An 18,617-nucleotide genomic window follows, 5' to 3' on the forward strand; every position below is an offset into this window, starting at 1 on the left:
TCGTGTAAGGTTTTCGGCTGCTGCACCATTTCAGCCCCATTTGGCAGGCGGATGGAGGGCTCTGAGGTGCTCGTCTGCTATGACCGCTGGGGAAAAATCTTGAAATAAGCCATTTTTTTGGCTTCTTGCTGCCTCTGAGAACTCCCCAGCCTGTCTTTAATAAAGGATTTATCGAGAAGTCAACCTGGGACAGCACACGACCTCGGTTTCCCTCGAGGTTACCCAAAACAGACAGGAAATCATCCCCACGTTACCGCGTGCATTTGCTACGCCAACATCCCGAGCTTTTCTATTGTTAAACCAAAAATTTTTATTTTTTTTTTCCTTTTTAGCCCCCATGGCAGGGCGCAAGGGCAGCTTTCAGGTGGGTGCCCAAGCCTCAGGTGCATTCCTGAGCAGCAGGAGGTGAGGGCATTGCTCCCTTTTCCCCTATTTTTGCCCCTTTTCCTCCTTACCCCCCTTTCTCCTCTTTTTCCCTTTCCCCTTTTTTTCTTTTCCCCTTTTTCCTACCTTTTCCCCCCTTTTCCCCTTTTTATGCATTTTCTCCCTTTTTCCCCTTTCCCCCTTTTTCCCCATTTCTCTTTTTTTTCCATTTTCCTCCATTTTTCCTTTTTTCCCCCTTCCCCCCTTTTCCCTCCTTTCCCTCTTATTCTCCTTTTTCCACCTTTTTTCTTTTCACACATTTCCCCTGTTCCCCTTTCCCCCCCTTCCCCTCCTTTTTCCAATTTCCCCCTTCCCCCTTTTTCCCCATTTTCTCCCTTTTACCCATTTCTCCCCTTTTTTCCCCTTTCCCCCCTTTTTCTTTTTTTCCTTTTCCCCCTTTTCCCCCTTTTCCCCCTTTTTCCCTTTTCCCCCTCCTTTTTTGCCTTTTTCTCCCTTATTCCCCCTTTTATCCCATTTTCCACCTCTTCCCCTTTTCCCCTTTTTTCCCCCTTTCCCCCCTTTTTACCCTTTCTCCCCTTTCCCCCGTTTTCTCCCTTCTCCCCACTTCCCCCTTTATCCTCTTCCCCCCTTTTTTCCTTTCTTCCCCCTTTCCTTCCTTTCTCTCCTTTTTCCCCTTTTCCACCTTTTCCCCCCTTTTCCCATGTTTTCACCCTCTTCCCCTTTTTCCCCCTTTCCCACTTTTTCCCCCCTTTTCTCCTTTCCCCCTTTTTCCACATTTTCTCCCCTTTCTCCCTTTCTTCCCTTTCCCCCCTTTTCCCCATTTCCCTCCTTTCCCCCCCTTTCCCACCTTTTTCCCCCTTTTCCCAAGTTTTCCCCCTTTCTCCCCACTTTTCCCCTTTTCCCCACTTTTCCATCTTTTCCCCTCTTTTCCATCTTTTTCCTCCTTTTCCCCCTTTTCCTCCTTTCCCCTCTTCCTCCCCCTTTTCCCTTATTCCCCTTCTTCCCCATTTCCCCCCTTTTCCCCATTTCTCCCCTTTTTTCCCCCTTCCCCCCTTTTCTCCTTTCTCCCCATTTCCCTCCTTTTCCCCCTTTTCCACCTTTTTACCCCCTTTCCCCACATTTTCCTCCTCTTCCCCTTTTTCCCCCTTCCTCCCCTTTTTCCCCCTTTCCCCCCTTTCCCTTCCCTTTCCCCATTTCCCCCCTTTTTCCCCCATTCTCCCACCCCGGCCCCGAAAGGGGGCGTGGCCCCAAAAGTGGGCGTGGCCACCCCACCCATATATGGGCGTGTCCATCGAGTGGGCGTGGTCACATCCCCAAGCCCCTCCCCCTTCCCCTCCCCTCCCGCCTTTTTCCCATCGTGCCCCGCGCGGGGCTGGCACTGACGTGGCCGCCGAGCGCCGCCATCTTGTGTGCCTGGGCGGCGAGCGGCGCAGGGCGGGCGGCTCCGAGCGGCACGGCCCGGGGACAGCGAGCGCAGCGCCCGCGGCAGCGCCGGCCTTCCCCGGTGGGTCCCCGAGCCCTTCCCGGCTTCCTTTCCCTTCCCTTTTTCCCCTTCTTTTCCTCACCTCAGCAGCCGCCCGCCCGCACGGGGGTTGCGGCCTGAGGGGGGGGCCTGAGGCGCCTGAGGCCTGGGCGCTGAGGGGGGGGCGGCGGGGCCGCCTCAGGCCGCGCTCCCCGCGTTCCCTCACGGCTTCGGCGGGGCCGCTCCTGGCCGCTCTCCCCCGCTTCCCTCACGGCTCCGGCTCCAGGTTCCGCAGCCAGGCCGTGGGGTTGGGCCCGGGGAGCGGCGGGGCAGGGCCCGGAGCTGCCCCCGGCCGTTGCGGGGGGCTCCTTCTCTCCTCCTCTCCCTCCCTTTTTCCTCCTTTTCTTCCTTTTTTCTCTTTTTTTTTTCCTTTCTTTTTCTCTCCGGGGAGCCAAAGGGAAGGGGGAACCGCCTCGCCGCTCCCCCTACCGGAGGGATTAACCGGGCCGGCCTGCCTGCCCCACGCTCCCGCATTCCGGCCCCGCCCGAAGGAGCTTTGCCTCCCCTTCCTCTTCCTCGGAGGGGCCTCGGAGAGGTGGGGCCGGGGAGAGGAGGAGGAGGGGGGTGGATGGGTGGATGGAGCTCGGGGGAAGCTCGGCCGAGGGAGGTTGTGCTGCGAGGGGCTGGCCACCACCACATGAAAGTGGTGGACGTCCAGCACTTGGGTTTGGAGGTCTGGGAGATCGCTCTTCCATGGCATAGCAGCTCCCAGCACAATGATACTATACTCTAAAAACACCATATTATGTCTCTGTAAGTAGTAAATGTGATGCTTGGGGCTGATAGCCTCCATCCGACAAAGGGACAGGCAAGGAATGGGAACCTCGTTCATCATTTGCCCCATTGCAGCGTGACAAAGCCCCAGTAGGTCATAAAAACTGCCCAAATGTTGTGTTTGACATTGACCTTGCTGCTGTGCTGCGAGGCTCCTGCCAAAGCAAATTCCACAGGTTGATTAGGGTTGTATCCAGAGGGCTTGTTTGGAAATACGGCTTGGTCAATAGCGAAGATGGGAGCTGTTTATCTAATACTTTGAACTTTGTTTTGCAAGCAGGGAGGCTGACAAAACCCCCTTGCAGCGTATCCCATTAACCTTATTTTTCAGGCAAAGGAATCAAGTCAGAGTTTTTGCTCAAGGTCGCTCGGCAGCGTGGTTATTGCTATTTTTTGCTCCTGATTTGAAGCCTTTATGTAGGGGGGGGGGGGGGGGGGGGGGAAGGAACTCCAGCTGAACTACAGGATTGCTTCTTGGCTTTTGTTCCTGGATTTTGTAATCAGCTTGTCGAAACAAGTCCTGGTAATCGTACAGATATAGAAAGGGGTTCTTGGAAACAAAAATTTGGGAGGCTGGTAGGACGCTGTGTGTTCCTTATGTTTAAAATGCCCCAGCAGTGCCCGAGAACCTTGCTGGACTGCTTTGTGTGTTGTGGTAATGACGCTGGGTGATGGGGTGAGGGAACTTGCCTTGCTTGAACCTCTTACGCCCCTGTGGTTCGCCAAGTTCACCGACTCCTCCGCTGCGGGAGCGCATCGGGCGTCAAAATGACTCAAGCAGATGTCATCCCCGCTCAGAGCAGCCTCTCCTGCTCCAGCAGCTTGTGGCGGACACCGTAGCTGCTGGATCGTACCTTTAGGAGCCCAGAGTAGGGTTACAGCACAAACACCTGGAGGGAAGGAGCTCCCCAGGGGGCTGAGGCACGATTTTGGAGGTTGCCTGGTGGTGAAATAGAATCCAGAGCTGGCAGGGGACTGGGCTGAAGCACTGCACTGGTGCTGAGAGAGAGCAGGGTGGGGGCTGGATTGGTGTCCTCGTCCAGCTCGTTGGGTTGTGCTCGTTACACGGGTTAAAAATCAGCTTCAAGCAGCGTTCATACATCTCACCGAGGCGTAATTATCAGATAAACTGTCAATTACCTGAATTGGTGAAAGGAGAAGCTCCCGATACCAGATTCCAGCTGAATCTGCAGTGCTGCAGTTTAAAGAAAGCCCTTTCTTTAACAAGAAAAGGCTTTTATTAGAAATAAAAGCTGCTGGGATGTGCCAGGAGGGACTTTCATGCTAGAATTCTTGTGGGTTTCAGCAGCCCTCCCAGGAATCGATATTTCCTTGCACTGGCTGAAGTCGGTGAGCACGAGTTCACTTTTTCTTCGAAGGAACAGTTCGATTCCTTCTGGAAATCCTTCAAAACTTCTGCTGCTGGTGTGCTGTAGAGCCTGTATCAGAGCTCGCACCCTCCTCTGCTGTTCCTCCCTTTATTAACTGATGAGTAAAGAAGTTTATAATCAGCTTCCTACTACAGCAGCTGGTTTTTGTGTCATTCAGCATATTTTCCTTTCGCCTTGCAAGTATCCGTTTTTGTTTCTTCTTTCTAGCATGTGCAGACATTGGAGGACCGTGGTGCTGCTTGTGCTGACGTTTCACTTCTGATGAAACACATCTAAAACACATCTCACGCAGGCGCTGATCTCATACCCAACCCGCTGTGTAGGCTCCGCTTTGACATTTTTTCCCCCAAACCGAAAGCCAATTTCATTACCGGGGCTCTCCTGTGAGTTCTTGCCATTTCCCATATAAATGTTGACTTACTGCCCGGCTGCTAGGAAGGAATAACGGGGTGTTTGGCTTAGCTCTGAAAGGTTTTAAACTCGGGAACAGTTCAGCCTTAAACCCTGCAGAGAAATGCTTTGTGATGCTCCCTCCCTCAGCTTTGTGATGCTCCCTCCCCCAGCACCACGGCCTCAATTTATTGGGGGAGTGTGAAGTTAGGATCAAATCGGTCTGTCACAAACACGCTGCTGGCACCACCTTATTCCCTGAGCAGTCTGCGGGGAGGTGATGGATGCACTTTATCCAAAGCCATGAGCAGCGCCTGGCGGAGCCTTCAAGAAAACAGTTTTCAGACCAGATGTTTTCTCCTCTGTGTTGGTTTGTGTGTTTTTGGATCGTGTATGGTTCCTTAAAATAGGTGGAGATTTTGCTGTGCGACACAAGTAGCTCTTTCCCCTAGATCAGGTGAGCCTGAGGTGATGGGTTTGGTTTGTGACCTCTGGCTTGCTCAACTTCTTGTTTTATTCCTCCTGATCCTTCAGGAGTGAGTTTTTGTGGTGTGTAGGAAATGTCATCGCCCCAAAGGCCGCCTTTAGCTGTTCAGTTCAAGCCTTTGGAGGCCAAATTCAGCGGTGCCTCTGCCTGGCAGCACGGTTCCAGGCCCTGAACTTGTGTTTTACATGGCACTACAGCGTACATATCCTACACTAAGCTCCTCCGACATACAAACACCAAATCTGTGCCCCCTGGGGACATCGGATCCACTTCACACTTGGCAGAAATACCCCCAATATGCAGTGGGGGAAACCTTTGCAGTGGTTGGGGTCCCTCAAACATTCCCCTGGTTTTAATGGGTGTGGCTATGGGGTCATTGGGACCTTTTAGGAATTAAAAGCTCCAAGAAGTTCTCGGTGCTGCCTTTATTTTAGGGATATTGAGTCCAGATGACTCCCTGTTGATGGAAGAACCCAGCAGGCTCTGTAGCTACGCCTCTGTCTTGTGCCTGGTAAGCTGGGAATAGTTTTGAGGAACCCGTTAACAAGGCTCCTGTTGACACTGGGGCATCTTTCCCTCGGGTCATCACGTGTGGAGGGCCAGCAAACGGCACCTAAAAATAGCCGGACACAACTGGAGGTGAGCAGTTGGCTACGGGGCCACCCTGGCTGTGTACAGACACGGATTGATCACAGTTTGTCCAAATTTTGAGCAACAGAGAATTTAAATCTGTAAAGAAATGGCTCCAGATGTAAAAACTCCAGCTGTACATAGCTGCCTGTGCCTGCGGGGTTGAGCTGCTGTGGGCCCAGCTCGATCCTAAACCTCCAGCAGGGGTTTGTTCCTCCTTGGCTCGCTTCTCATGTGATTAAATCACACTCTGTGTTGTAAGGAACAAGCTGCTGAGTTCATCTGCGCTCCTGTTCTTCACCTGTTCTCGTGTGTAACACCAGCAACAGCTGCTCAGCCGGAATTTTAAGAAGTTTTCGCACCTCCCCTTCACACGTGGCCTTGGTGATGTTTTTGGTGTCTAATATCTTGCTGCTTTTAGCATCTTCTAGAATGTGACAAAGCAGAAAAGATGATACTGGCTAACTGGTAAGACCTGGCTGGCTTTTAAATTGAAATCTCTGTGAAGTAACAAATTGAATCTTGCTTTCTTGTGACTGATCTGATCAGTTTGTGTTAATCCCAGCTTAGGAAAGATGGGTTTGGTTATTTTTTCTTTCAATTTGAGGTGGAGTTAATGGTTAGCCCAGTGTCAAGCAGCCTCCTCGAAATGGAGACGTGTTTGGGATGGCAAACGGGCTGCTGCTGTCAGCGCACCGGCGTGCCTTGCCACGGGTCCCTCAGCAAACAGAACAAGGTCCAGAAAGAATCAGTGAGGCTGGAAAAGCCCCCAGAGATCATTGGGGCCAGCCACCATCACCCACTAAACCCTGGCCCTACAAGCTGCCCGGGGACAGCTTTTTGGTAGCCCTGTGCCTGTGGTGTCCCCGTTTTACTGCCTGGGTTTTTAGGTGGGTTTTAGGGTCAGTGCCGTGAGGGGGTCCGGCTTTGTGATGCCGTGGCTGCCCCTCGTGGAAAGGGACACTGAAAAAAATTTGGAAATGGCCTCGATAAGGAGGTTTTGGTGGTTTGCCTTCTGCACCTCAGAGAATTGAGCTTGTCTTGGCTGATCTTGCTGCTGATGTTATCAGTTACAGAGACCAGGGTGCCAAAATGATGGCGTGAAGCAGCTTTTGTCACTGTGCTGGCAACTTATTCTGCTTTGGAAGCCTTCTGTGGGAAGTGTTGGTACGTACGAGTGAGATAAATGTTCCTATCCTGTCCTTTGCCTAACAAAATAACCCCTGACTTGGTTACGGTGTGTTGAGAGGATGCTGTAACCCCTGGCTTCGTGAAATTTAACCCACAGAAAACTTTTTCCAGAGGTGTAGGACTGAGATTCAGCAGAGCTGTGGCGATGCAGCCGCACTTCCTGTATCATGCTGTGACTCCGCGAGAGAGATGCTCTGAATGAAACAGCCCTGAAAGGCATTAACGGGTGGTTAAGTGCAAACTGCTCCAGGAGATTAAATGTTGAATGATCTTAGGTCTTGAGATACTCCTCAGAGCTTTTATTCAACCCTCTGCAATTAATAAAGGCGAATTCAAGCTCTTACCATGAGCTGCGTCGCTGTAACAGGCACCGGGCTGCCTGCTCTGGCAGCTGCTTGGAGACCTCTTCTGAAGATCTGCTCACAAAGTGTAAGCAGCTCGCAAGCAGTAGGCTTCTTGTCATGATTTCAGCATCTCGTTGGGCTTTTTGAGCCTCTAAAACAATCAGTTCACTAATTATTGGCAACGTTTACGGAAAAGCGGACAGCATTTTTGTATATAGAATACAGATAACATTTTGGCAGGTCTTCACAGATGGGAAATGTTTGAAGATGCCTGAAAAGTGATGGGATCGCTCGGTAAACCTACCAGGGTCTTAAATTTCCCTGTATCTTCAGTGTGTGTGTGTTCTCCTGGTCCAGCTAACGGGCTGAAACGAGGCAGACATGCTGCTGAAAAGCAGAGCCCTGGACTGCAGGTCGGGTTCTGGTGCCAGTGTGGCTGAGGATGTCCTCGAGGAGGAGAGGAAGGAACTCGAGGGGCTTTTCCTTGTGGTGTGAAGTGACAAATTCAGGCAGGGAGCGTGTCCCAGGAGGGGCGTTGTGTTGATTTGCGGCTGTGTGAGCGGCTTGGATAAACAGGGACTGGGGCAGAGCTGCCTTCTTGGCTTCCTCCTCAACTTTCCTGTTTATATCGCTTCCACAGATGGAAGTGGCAGGTGAATATTCCCCGTGCTGCTCCAGAAATGCGACGGAAATGGTTTAATCCCAAAATTTTACTTCTAAATTTTTCACTTGGTTTTCATCCACAGGCTGCCCTGCCTGGGTTAGAGAGGAGCTCAGTGCTGAAGTTTCAATCCCGCTGAACTTCAGTCACATAAAATAAACGAATCTGTGACTCGAGTTCCTCCAGCGAGTCAGTGCTTGATGTCCGTGGGGAACTTTGGAGTGGACTCTGGACCTCGCTGCGAGGCTGCTTTGCTCTCAGGCACGTGACTCGCTTCGTGGCACAGGCTTAACTTCAGGGTTAAAAATTGGTCCCAGCAAACTGCATGGGCCTTCCCCAGTGCTGAGCAAGGAAGCCAGCCTTGGGAAATCTGCAGCACAGGGCTAAAAAGGCAAAATTTTGGTCTGGAGAGCACTTCTCACTTCAATATTATCTAATTGTCTCACACAGATGTGCTGTGAGATACGCTGCAGTGAGAATTCTGTTTCAAGCACACAACAAGCACTGGGTTTCAGTTGGCCTCGGTCTTTTCTCTTCAACTTACATCTGAATTTCTAGACTAAGCATCAAAAAAAAAAAGGTGTGTGATGTCCCAGCTACATCTGGCTGTAAAGCTTTCAGGCTGATTTTCTCCTCCTGAGCGAGTAGAGTGAGAGCTCTGGGTGGTTCCAACTCTGCAGGGGCAAGGTTTGGGGTGGAGAAGTGGTGGTAAGGGTGGACCCGTCCCGAGGGCTTGGTGGCTGCTGGCAGGGCGAGGTGGTGCCCCAGTGCCTAGCCTGGGAGCTCCTGGTGGCATCAATCACTTGTGAGCAAGGAAGAGAGTTGGGAGAGGACGCTTGGACACGTGGTCTGATTTTGGGGTGGTCCTTTGGGGCCTCAGGAGCTGGACTCGATGATCCTTAGGGGTCCCTTCCAACTCGGGACATTCTGGGATCCAAAGTGAAGAAAGAAGTGTCTGTTCTTAAACCTGGCTCTTGTTGTGGACTTCTTAATTTTGGTAGTAGTGTCAAAACCCACGAATTTGCTCTGTAAAGAAGGTCGGTGGCGTTAATGAAAGCAATTGTGCTCGGATTGTGTTCACAGGGCACTTCCTCAGGGTTCGGGAGGAAGGAAACTGTTTGAGTGGGAGGGAATCCAAGCTGTACTCGGAGTTTCCTCCTCCAAGAAGGCACAGCTAAACAGGGAAAAGAGAAGAACATGTTGAAAACTTAATGTGGGGAACAAACCCTGTGCTCGGGTTGGGGTATCTCTCAGGGTTTGTATGGCCTGGGGCTCTTGTGGCTGTGCCCTGCTCAGAGCACACCGTTGGTAACTGACGAGTGATGCTGTGGTCTCTCTTCTCCAGACTTCACTGGCCAGTGAAAACATATCTCAGCCATGGGAAATATTTTCGCAAACCTCTTCAAAGGCCTCTTTGGCAAAAAAGAAATGCGGATCCTCATGGTTGGTCTGGATGCTGCAGGAAAGACTACTATCTTGTACAAACTGAAACTTGGTGAAATAGTAACTACTATCCCTACTATAGGTAAGACTTTTACGTGTATTTAAAGGCTTGCTTTGAGGTTTGGGTCCCGTTTGCAGCAGTGCCTTACCCCACTGCCACCCCGATGTAAGGGTGCTGAGCCCTGGCTGCCAGAACAAACGTGACTGAAGCCATGCTATGAACAAATCTCTGCCAAATCTTCCGGCATGGGAGGGGATTACACTGGTTTTGTTGTTTTTTCCTTCAGTCCCTTGGGGAATGACCCTTCGTGGCCTGCAGCAGGTTGGGCTGCATGCCTTCAAGGCACACCGTGGCCTCGGGTAGTTGGCTGAGAACTGAGTATCTGAGCTATGCATCATTTGTTCTCCTCAGAAGCTTGGAGTTGCTTTTTTTTTTTTTTTTTTTTGACATAATATAGTCTGTTCTGCATTTTTTAGCTGCTCAGGTAGCAATCCAGCTGTTAAGTTCATTAATCGTGATGGGCTGGTGGTTCTAGAAGTTCTAGAGAACCCCAATCCCTCTGTTACAAGGGATGCACTGAGAGACTGCCTGCTTAAAGTAGATCTAGAGTTTAAGGTTAACATTTTTAGTAACGACGTTGAGTATGAGTGTGACTTGGTAAATAAAACAGGTACAGGCCACCTATGTTTAACCAGGACTTTGCCACAATTTCTATTTCAGGTTTCAATGTGGAAACGGTAGAATACAAGAACATCAGCTTCACAGTGTGGGATGTCGGTGGCCAGGATAAGATCAGACCGCTCTGGCGCCATTATTTCCAGAACACACAAGGTGAGTCCTGTCACCTAAATCACGGGTTTCCAGGATATAAAGCTTCTAGTGTCCGTGTTATAATAATTTTGTCTGCTTCTTGGGACAGTGGGGAGTACAGGTAACAACAGGGTGTGTTTGTGTGCCTCTTATATTAAGCTCCTGCTTGTTTAAAGAGGGCTGGAAGGAAATGTAGAGACCAATCTTGTCCATCAGAATCAGAACTCACAATTTCTGCTCTTCTTCTATAAGCATCGTCGCTCTCAGCCTGCACTTCAAAGCAGCCTTTACTGCTTGTCAGTTCCTACAAACTTCAACAGCCCCGTGAGCTGAGAGCTTGTCACTTCTTCCACTGCTCTGCCTTTGTAGTGTGCGTGCATTCGAGCCCTGTCACAGGATTTCAAGAGTTGCTACTCGTTGGAAAGTATCGAGCAGTTATGTAGATAAAGCACACGAGCTCCAAAAACACAGACACGATGAGCTGCTCACTTTCACCAGCTCTCAACAGCAGCAGGCTTTCAGACGTGAGATTGCAATAACACAAACTGTGTGTTTTCAGGTACATTCTGCGTTACTCCTTCAAAACTTAGCTCTGATCTCCAGCAGCAGGTGTCCCCTGGCAGTAGTATTCGGTGTGTGCTTATTCCCACTCTTTGCTTGCTCCTAGGTCTGATTTTTGTGGTTGACAGCAATGACAGAGAACGAGTGAACGAGGCCAGAGAAGAGCTCATGAGAATGTTGGCAGAAGATGAGCTTAGAGATGCCGTTTTATTAGTGTTTGCTAACAAACAGGTATGCCCGAGGAGAGTGGCTTTGTAAGAAACCCTGAAAACATGGGATATATCTGTGAGTGAGCTCAGATTTGTGTTTTCAGTGTAATAGATACGCTCAGTAAGTGTCTCTTCAGCTATGCAGAAGACAACAAACCCTCTCAAACTCCTCTCTGCGTATCTGCAGGGCGCCTTCTGTAAGTGAGCTTAGAGAGGGAAGAGCGTGCTGCAACGTCACTTGTGCAGGCTCGGATGTGACGGGCAAAAAACCTGCGCGAGCCGTTTTAGGAACACAAAAGGCGGGCTATAAACAGAAGCAGCGCTCAGCCGAGTGCTTTGTGATAAAAACTGAGGTGAAATCATTACTGCAGTTGCAGAAAACACTTCCTGAGTGGAAAGTGAATGAAAGGGCCGTGAGCTGTAAGCAGGCTGGGGGCAGATCAGAAAGGCCTGGGGGCTGGATCCATGCGTCAGCCAGTTTGCTTCTGTTTTCTGAAGGCAGTATTTGGTGATGCTGCCAGCAATGCTCTTGGTTATGTTTTTAAACCCTTGAAAGCTTTGGTATAGGCAAAATAGCTTGAATATAAAAATTCTGGGTTTTTCTGAAAGATGAATTGAGAAGCTTTAGATTTTATTTTTTTTAAATGGCTTTAAAACTGATGATCAAACTGTTAGGAAGGTGAGCGTTCCTCCTCTGGTGCTAGGAGAGAAAATGACTCTTCTTCCTCCCCCCAGGACCTGCCCAACGCGATGAATGCAGCGGAAATCACAGACAAACTTGGACTGCATTCTCTTCGTCACAGGAACTGGTACATCCAGGCAACCTGTGCCACTAGCGGAGACGGTCTCTATGAAGGACTGGACTGGTTGTCCAATCAGCTCCGAAACCAGAAATGAAACCATAAACCTTCCTCTTCCCTCTTTTTCCACCCCTCCCTCTTATTTCCTCCTATTCGCCCTTCGCTTTACTCTAATGTGGCAAACTGTGCTACTTTGTGGTATCGAGTGCCGGAAGCTGTTTTCATTTCTTTTGTCACAGTATATATTGCATCATGCTGTAAATGTGGCAAATCCAAGCCTGAAAACAGTTAGGTTTCTTATTTAATGTAAATAGTTTTTGTTTCCAATGAGGCAGTTTCTGGTACTCCTATGCAATATTACTCAGCTTTTTTATTGTAAAAAATCAACTCACTGTTTAGTACTTGGAAGGGATTAAGTGGATTACCATAAGGGTTGCCAGCGGTCCTCGTGCAGTAGAGCTGAATACTATCCCGGCTGGGTTGTGAGATCTGTGAGATCCATTTTGGTGGCTGGTTTTTAACCTGAATTATGTATTTTCTTTTTTAAATAGTCGAGGAAAAGTATAAAAACACTTGAACACACAAAGGTTTGACATAGCTTCTGCTGTTCTAGCTCTGACACGGTGACTCTTGATTCTTTTGAACTGGTGAGGCAGCGATTTGACACCCGGCTGGCTTCACCTGGTCAAAGCACAGCTCGTAGCTAGCAGATCTCTGGCGCTTTCTGTAGCTCATCCGATGTGCTCGTGTTTGTTCCTGCTCGTTAAAAGATTTGTCGGACCTGGTTTAGCTGAGCACACAGACTCATCCTAAACTTCTGACTTTTGGGTTCAGGTGAGATTTACCACTTCCATTGAACTTGAATCATTTCTGGAAGTCACATTTTTTTTTAGCCTGTCGTATTTGTCAAAAAGTGTTTTGTACTTTTCTTGTGTGTAAACCACTCCAGAAGGCAAACTTTTCCACAGAAAGCACAGCCTGTACTAGTCCTAAGCTCTATAGTCGGAAAGTACTGTACTTAAGTAAGAATTGCCATGAGAAACACCAAACATCTATGTATAGTGTCTAGGGGAAAACAAAAAAAAAAAAGCATGAGAGTTAGGAGAGTCATTCCACTCTAGAAGTACTCAATCCCATTTTGGAACAATCCCATATCTGTATATGTGTGAAAACCCGTGGCATCCCTCATACTGCAAGGTTCAGATTTGCCATCCGAAAAAAAAACGACCTCTTTACTTTTTCTTTTGTATTTTGATAAACACTGAAGAAGCTGGAGCTGTTAAAACTTTAACTTGAGGAACTATCAGAACTGGTTTGTTTAGTGTTGTGGAAACCTTTATTGCTTTCAATACACGATTAGTAATCAACTGTTTTGTATACTTGTTTTCAGTTTTCATTTCGACAAACAAGCACTGTAATTAAAGCTATTAGAATAAAATCTCTTAACTATTTCATGTTTTTTATGCCTGGCTGTTCATTTGATCATCTTGGCAGAATCATAATGAAATACTTGTTGAATAAAAAGTTTCATGAAACTTGCACTGGTATCATGTCATTTTGTATCACCCCTTTTAGGCTTGGCTGAGGGCTAAATGGAACTGGAACCACATTTCAAGCTCCACAAAAACTTATTATCTCATATTTACCTTTTTTTTTCCTTTTTTAAGTGAGGAAGCGGGCGGCAGTCTTGTGTGTCCTGGTGCCTGATGGTGGTCGTCTGCTTCTCACATCCTTTGAGGTCATCTGTTGAGCTTCTTGAGCAGCCCCCAGCAGCTTCTTCCTTAACAATAAGCGCTGGGGCTGATCTGCTTTTGGGGACGAAGTCTGCCTTCTTAAAAACTCCTTCATTTTCCCTTCCACAGCCTGCTCTGGGCTTCCTCCTGCCTTCTCCAGGCTCATTCTGGTCCTGGCTGCCCTGTTACAGGTTTTGAGTGCTGGGGTTGCTCTGCCCAGCTCCAGGTTTATTCCGGGCTCAGCCCTGGTTGTGTTCTCGGTGGTGAAGTGTAAACAGCGTTGGGCAAACACTGCCAGGGAATTACAAAACTCCGGTAAGTCAGGTTATTCCTCCAAAGCCCTTCGTCCCACCTGGGATTTGGAGCTCTGAATCACGATCTCCGCACGCCCTGCTGGGCAGGACGGGTATTCAGGGCTGCTTGGCCCTAAAAAAAAAAAACCTGAAGGGCCCTGGAGGAGGAAGAGGAGGGCACGGATATAAGGTGCTGATGTTATCAGAGCTGGGGGAGCTCGGGGAATCAGTCCCCCAGGGAGGAGGCAGCTCCGAAAGGGTGGGGAGGGGCTGAGGCTCCTGCACCCCCTTTCCACCCCAGCCTGCGGGGCCTCATGCTGGGATCTGTGCAGCCTTTGGGGTTTTAAGTTCCCTTTTCAGCCCGGAGCTCCCAGGACCGTGTTCCTGTTAACCCTCCCCTGGATGCTGCACCATCCCCACCCTGCATCAGGGTACCCCCAGCAGGCACCATTCACCACCCAGACCCCAAAAACCCCAACAGGGTGACCTCAAATGAGCGATCCCATGGAAAAAACAGGTTTGGGATACGGCTTCCACCCCAAAAAGCATCTCAGGATGCAGAACCCCGCAGCAGCAGCAGGGTTAAGCAGTGGCAGCAGGGACAGAAGGGCTTTATCACCGCGTGTCCCCCATGCTCAATGCACCCCTTGTGCACGCGAGGCCGGTCCCACCCCGCACCAGCACCCCACTGGGATGACGAAGCCCCCAAAACGCTGCCAACAGCACTAGGCACGGGGCTTTTGTCCCCAAAGCCCCATCCTGGGCAGAAGAAAAAGCAGCATTAATTAAACAAACGAGGCCCTTGTCAAGATGAGCGCTTCCCAGCAACCAGGATTTGATTTAAAACCCATGGATTCACGTAAATCTCCCTTGGTTGGGGTCTGAGGTTTAAAATCTTGCAGGGCCAAAACGCCCCGGCCCCATCCCGCTCCTCCTCCCCCTCAGAGGGAGTATTTCCACTTTGTGTAGTTTCCTTTTTAACCAAAGAGGCCGTTTCTCAGCCAAAAAAAAGAGGCACGTCCCTTGCTCCTTTTTTTTTTCCCCTTTGGTGGGAAGGTGGTGGCTCATGCCTGAACCTCCCCAAATCAAAGAATTTAGGGTCGGGGTGGGGGTCTCCTGGCAGCAGCCTGCTTAGGGCACCCCCAGCGAGCACCCATGGCATCCGCTTCACCTTTATTTTGCAGCTCATAAACTTCAAAAAGGCTTTGCCAGCACTCGAGGGCATCAAAAGAGAAAAAAAAAAAGATTAAAAAACCACAGTAACTGCACCCAAATCCTCTCTCTGTAACCCCAAGACGCGTGTGCTGCTTCCAGTTCTACACCAGGCCTGTGGGGTTTTAATTTGGGGTAACAGACACGTGGAGAAGGAAAAGGGCACCTGGGTCCCCCCGCTGGGTGTTTTCCTCCTTTTTTTCCACCGTTCTCCCCCTTTCCCGTGCCAGAGTCCCCGAGCGGGCTGTGCCAGCAGAGCCGTGCCTTTAATTTCCAGAATAACCTTAAAAAATAGAAAATCTCCGGTGTTTCTCCCCCCCCCCAAACCCCTCAGTCATCCAAATCGGTGTCGTGGCGTTGCCTGGCCCTGCTGCGGGAGCGGGGAGAGCGGCTCCTGCTCCTCTTCCTGCCCTTGTGGCGCGGGGACGGTGCCCTCCTGCGGGCCGGGCGGCGCGAGGGGCTCCTGCCTGAGCCTTCCTCACTGCTGGAGGAGGAAGAGGAGGAGGAGGAGTCCGTGGTGTCGTGGCGGCGGCGCTGTCGTGACACCTCGGGGCGCTCCTGGGCTTTCCTGCGGTGGTGCCTGCAGGGACAGGGGGGAGGTCAGAGCTGGGGACGCCCATCAGGGACATCCCCGGGGCCCCGCTGCGTCCCCGTTACCTCTCGTCGCGGTCCGGAGAGGAGGAGGAAGAGGAAGGGGAGGCCGCCCGCTTGTGGTGTTTGTCCTTTTTCTTCTCCTTCTTGTGTTTTTTCTTTTTCTTTTTCTTCTTCTCCTTTTTGGCTTTCTTGCTGCTCTCCGTCCTGCGGGGTCGGGGTGAAATTGGCCATGTCCCTCCAACCCCTTCCTCTCCCCAAAAACCCATCCCCAAAACCCTCCCTCCAGGCACTCCCCCCGCGGGTCCCCCTGGTAAAGGAGACGCCTGCAGGGAAAAAAAGGGCTTTTGGGGTCAAAGCAGAGGGTTTGGGGATTCCCAGAGGTTTGGGGATTCTCGGGTGGCACTGGGACGTCCCCAACCCTCACCGCTTCTCCTCCGCCTTCTCCTCCTTGTCCTGCTTCCTCTTGGAGCCGGACGCCTCGGGACTGCCGGGGACCTTCTGATGCTGGAGGTTGGAGAGAAAGAAACACGGGGCGAGTCCACGGGCTTGCCCAAAGCTCTGAATTACCCAAAACAGGCGCTTTTTCCCTTAAAAGGGGGAAATTAACTTTGGGATCAAGTTGAAACGCCCGCAGCTGTCGCTTGTCGTCGTACCGTGAAGACAGAGAGCCCCATCTTGGCTGCCTCCTTGTCCTCTTTGGAGAGCATCACCCGGCCGGCGCTGCCGCTGGGGACAGAAGCATGAAAAATGATGATAAAAATAATAAATAAACGTGAAAATGATGATAAGGATAAAAAAAAAATAGATAAAACCACTCTGAGAGGCGGCATCTCAGTGCCCACCTGGAGCTGCCCAAGCCCACCACCCGGTCCACGTCCTTCTCAGCTCGCTCCGCGCCGTCCCGCTTGCACACCTCGGCCAGGTCCTGCGGGGGAGAGCACCGAGTCGTGTGTCCCCCCCACCCCAAAAAAAATAAAGAAAAAGAGCTGGGGGGGACACCCCAACCTGTAGGGACGGCGTGGGGACCCCCTCACCTCCTTGCTGAGCCCCGTGGGCTGCCTCTTCACGTTCTTGTAGCCCCTACGACAAAAAACAAAGGGACAAAGGGTGCCGGGGGGTGCCCCAAGGATTTTTTTTTTTTGGGGGGGGGGGCTACGAGGAGGGGGGAACTCACAGGGCTGCCATCATGGCCTCCTGCTCGGCCAGGCGGACAGCAGCCAGCTCCTCCTCGCGGGACAGCGGGGTGGCCTCCTTCTTGCTCTTGGCGTACCACGTCAGGTCCTTGCCCTTCTGCCAGCGGCCCACCGGGGCCATCAGGGAGTTTCCTGCAGGGACACAAATTAGTATGGGGGGGGCACAAAGCGTTTTTCCCCCTTTTTTTTTCACCCCAACACCCCCCCAGGTGGTGTGGGGGATCCTTACCCAGGTAGTTTTCCCTCTGTTTGTCCGTCTTGACGTCCTCCCAGCTGAACTGGTCCTGGCCCCCCCGCACGCCGCCACGGGACGAGCCGAACATGGTGCCGGGGGCGCGCTGCAAGAGTCAGCCCCCGTTGTTTCACCCCCCACACACACCCCATAATTGAGGGGAGGTAGGAGGCTTACAGCAAGGATACCCCGCAAAAAGCCCCAAAACCCCGCGCGCAAAGGTCGGGGAAGGGAAAAAGCCCTGAAAGAGGGCAAAGTGGGGGGGGTTCTGCGTTGGCTGGGAGGGGGACGCATTGCTCGGGGGGGCGGTTACACGAGTTGGGGGGGGGTCAGCAAAGCCCAGAAGCCCCCCACGCCCAGCGAGGAGACCCAAGAGGGGCTGCAGCCCCAGCAGCAAGGCGCTGGGGGCTCGGAGGCGATGGCAAGGCCCGGATCCCCCCCTCTATTCCCGTTGTCCCCCCCCCTCCTCTCCTCCACCCCCACGCACCTCCCGCGCCGCTCAGGCCCCGCTCACCCCGCAGCCCCGCCCGGGTTCCACCACCGGGGAGATAAAGAGGGGGGGGGATCGGGCTGTACCACCGCGGGGAGAGCTCCCCCTGAGGGAGAGAAATAAGGCAAAACCAGCCCAAAATTCTCCACAACAAAATATTATTATTATATTTTTCCTTGTCGCTGCTAGGTCACAGTCTATCGGCCGCCCTGTTGCAAAGGGAGTGACCCCCCCGAAGCGCTGCCTCACGCTGTGAGGAGGGCTTCACGCTGTCATTTCTTCCAGAATTTCTTGTATTTCTCCATGTCCAGCTTGTCGAAGGCGTCCTCCTCCTCCTTGGCCCTCAGTTTGGTGGGGAACTGGCGCCGCAGCCGGGCCTTCCTCTCCGCCTCGGGCAGCGTGTTGCTGTCTAGGGGCAACTGCGGGGAAAAAAGACATTAAAAAGTGACATTGGGAAGCATCAGGGTGTCCAAAAGCAGGTTTTGATCTTCAAATAAACAAATAATTGCCACAATGTTCCTCAGAAAGTGGTCCTAGGGAGGTGAGCACCTTACCATGAGGATTTTCTTGGGCTCCTTGTAGCGGATGTGGACGGTGGAACCGTCGGTCTTGACCAGCAGCAGCGGGTACTGGCGGCCGTACGCCTGGCGCTGCAGGCGGGACACGGCCACCCGGTTGGAGTTGGCCAGGCTGCAGGCGGTGTGCAGGCAGCGAGGCGGCACGAGGCTGGGGAGGTAAAGGGGACACAACAGGTCAGCACCAGCCCTGCTGGGAGCCGCGAGGGGGGCTGAGGGCTCCACTTTTACCTCAGCGAGCTCCTCAGGGCCGCCATCCCAGCCTGGGCCAGGCTCAGGCACAGCATTGAGGCGCGAGGGGAAGCGGTGCCGCTCCCTCACACAACCTAAAGACCAGAACAGCGATCACAGGCACAGATAAAGCCCTACTGAGCCCTATTAACACCTCAGCGACGAGTTTAACCCCTACCCGTGCCCCCAAACCCCGCCGCCCCTCAGCCTCAAGATGGCGCCCGCGCCCTCACGCCCAGAAGCCTCCAAAATGGCGCCCGCCGCGCTCGCACTCCCCCCCCCCCCGCGCACCCGCACAATGGTTTGCCCCGCGCTCCCCCCCCCCGCGCTTCACCCCCCCCCTCCCCCCAGTGGTTCGCCCCACTCACGTGCCCACCCCCCCCCCAACCTCCGCCTCCTTCTCCCTTAACCCCGCGCGCCGGGGCGAGGGGGCGTGGCCTCAGCGAGCTGGGCGTGGCCTGGATCA

At 52.0% G+C, this 18,617-nt stretch overlaps 3 protein-coding genes across 6 annotated transcripts; 1 reads left to right on the top strand and 2 right to left on the bottom strand.

The window, feature by feature from the left end:
- The first annotated feature begins 1,729 nt into the window (after positions 1-1,729).
- ARF1 (ARF GTPase 1) lies at positions 1,730-13,137 on the top strand. The gene is made up of 5 exons (XM_068673214.1): positions 1,730-1,888; positions 9,120-9,299; positions 9,939-10,049; positions 10,696-10,820; positions 11,534-13,137. The coding sequence occupies exons 2-5, from the start codon at positions 9,152-9,154 to the stop codon at positions 11,693-11,695; spliced, it is 546 nt and encodes a 181-aa protein (XP_068529315.1). The 5' UTR covers positions 1,730-1,888; positions 9,120-9,151; the 3' UTR covers positions 11,696-13,137.
- A 1,644-nt stretch (positions 13,138-14,781) lies between these two features.
- On the bottom strand, positions 14,782-17,505 carry C2H1orf35 (chromosome 2 C1orf35 homolog). Of its 3 annotated transcripts, none has more exons than XM_068673213.1 (9): positions 17,370-17,505; positions 16,853-16,961; positions 16,605-16,755; positions 16,465-16,510; positions 16,273-16,355; positions 16,084-16,156; positions 15,855-15,934; positions 15,494-15,634; positions 14,782-15,416 (listed from the first exon to the last, which is right to left on the bottom strand). In XM_068673213.1, exons 2-9 carry the CDS (start codon positions 16,944-16,946, stop codon positions 15,167-15,169), a joined length of 918 nt encoding a protein of 305 aa, XP_068529314.1. In that variant the 5' UTR covers positions 16,947-16,961; positions 17,370-17,505; the 3' UTR covers positions 14,782-15,166. The 3 variants fall into 3 exon arrangements, with proteins under 3 accessions (XP_068529314.1, XP_068529312.1, XP_068529313.1); XM_068673211.1 differs by having other exon boundaries at positions 17,343-17,484; XM_068673212.1 differs by lacking the exon at positions 17,370-17,505 and having other exon boundaries at positions 16,853-17,329.
- Positions 17,487-18,609, bottom strand: MRPL55 (mitochondrial ribosomal protein L55). 2 transcript variants are annotated; one of them, XM_068673216.1, is made up of 4 exons: positions 18,540-18,609; positions 18,152-18,246; positions 17,900-18,071; positions 17,487-17,764 (listed from the first exon to the last, which is right to left on the bottom strand). In XM_068673216.1, the coding sequence occupies exons 2-4, from the start codon at positions 18,205-18,207 to the stop codon at positions 17,618-17,620; spliced, it is 375 nt and encodes a 124-aa protein (XP_068529317.1). In that variant the 5' UTR covers positions 18,208-18,246; positions 18,540-18,609; the 3' UTR covers positions 17,487-17,617. The 2 variants fall into 2 exon arrangements, with proteins under 2 accessions (XP_068529317.1, XP_068529318.1); XM_068673217.1 differs by lacking the exon at positions 18,540-18,609 and adding an exon at positions 18,330-18,429.
- Positions 18,610-18,617: the final 8 nt, after the last annotated feature.

Source organism: Anas acuta, chromosome 2 (genome assembly GCF_963932015.1).
Source record: "Anas acuta chromosome 2, bAnaAcu1.1, whole genome shotgun sequence".
NCBI classification, from domain to species: Eukaryota; Metazoa; Chordata; class Aves; order Anseriformes; family Anatidae; genus Anas; species Anas acuta.

What these genes read in the sequence shown, in the direction of transcription:
- ARF1 (XM_068673214.1), top strand. Translation starts at nt 9,152, where the DNA reads ATGGGAAATATTTTCGCAAACCTCTTCAAAGGCCTCTTTGGCAAAAAA. An exon ending in AACTACTATCCCTACTATAG is followed by an intron (nt 9,300 to 9,938) that starts GTAAGACTTTTA and finishes TTTCTATTTCAG; the next exon opens with GTTTCAATGTGGAAACGGTA. An exon ending in TAGTGTTTGCTAACAAACAG is followed by an intron (nt 10,821 to 11,533) that starts GTATGCCCGAGG and finishes TCCTCCCCCCAG; the next exon opens with GACCTGCCCAACGCGATGAA.
- C2H1orf35 (XM_068673213.1), bottom strand. Translation starts at nt 16,946, where the DNA reads ATGTTCGGCTCGTCCCGTGGCGGCGTGCGGGGGGGCCAGGACCAGTTC. An exon ending in GAGGCCATGATGGCAGCCCT is followed by an intron (nt 16,511 to 16,604) that starts GTGAGTTCCCCC and finishes TTTTTGTCGTAG; the next exon opens with GGGCTACAAGAACGTGAAGA. An exon ending in TCTCCGGACCGCGACGAGAG is followed by an intron (nt 15,417 to 15,493) that starts GTAACGGGGACG and finishes CTGTCCCTGCAG; the next exon opens with GCACCACCGCAGGAAAGCCC.
- MRPL55 (XM_068673216.1), bottom strand. Translation starts at nt 18,207, where the DNA reads ATGCTGTGCCTGAGCCTGGCCCAGGCTGGGATGGCGGCCCTGAGGAGC. An exon ending in GCCCTGAGGAGCTCGCTGAG is followed by an intron (nt 18,072 to 18,151) that starts GTAAAAGTGGAG and finishes TTACCTCCCCAG; the next exon opens with CCTCGTGCCGCCTCGCTGCC. An exon ending in AGCCCAAGAAAATCCTCATG is followed by an intron (nt 17,765 to 17,899) that starts GTAAGGTGCTCA and finishes TTTTCCCCGCAG; the next exon opens with TTGCCCCTAGACAGCAACAC.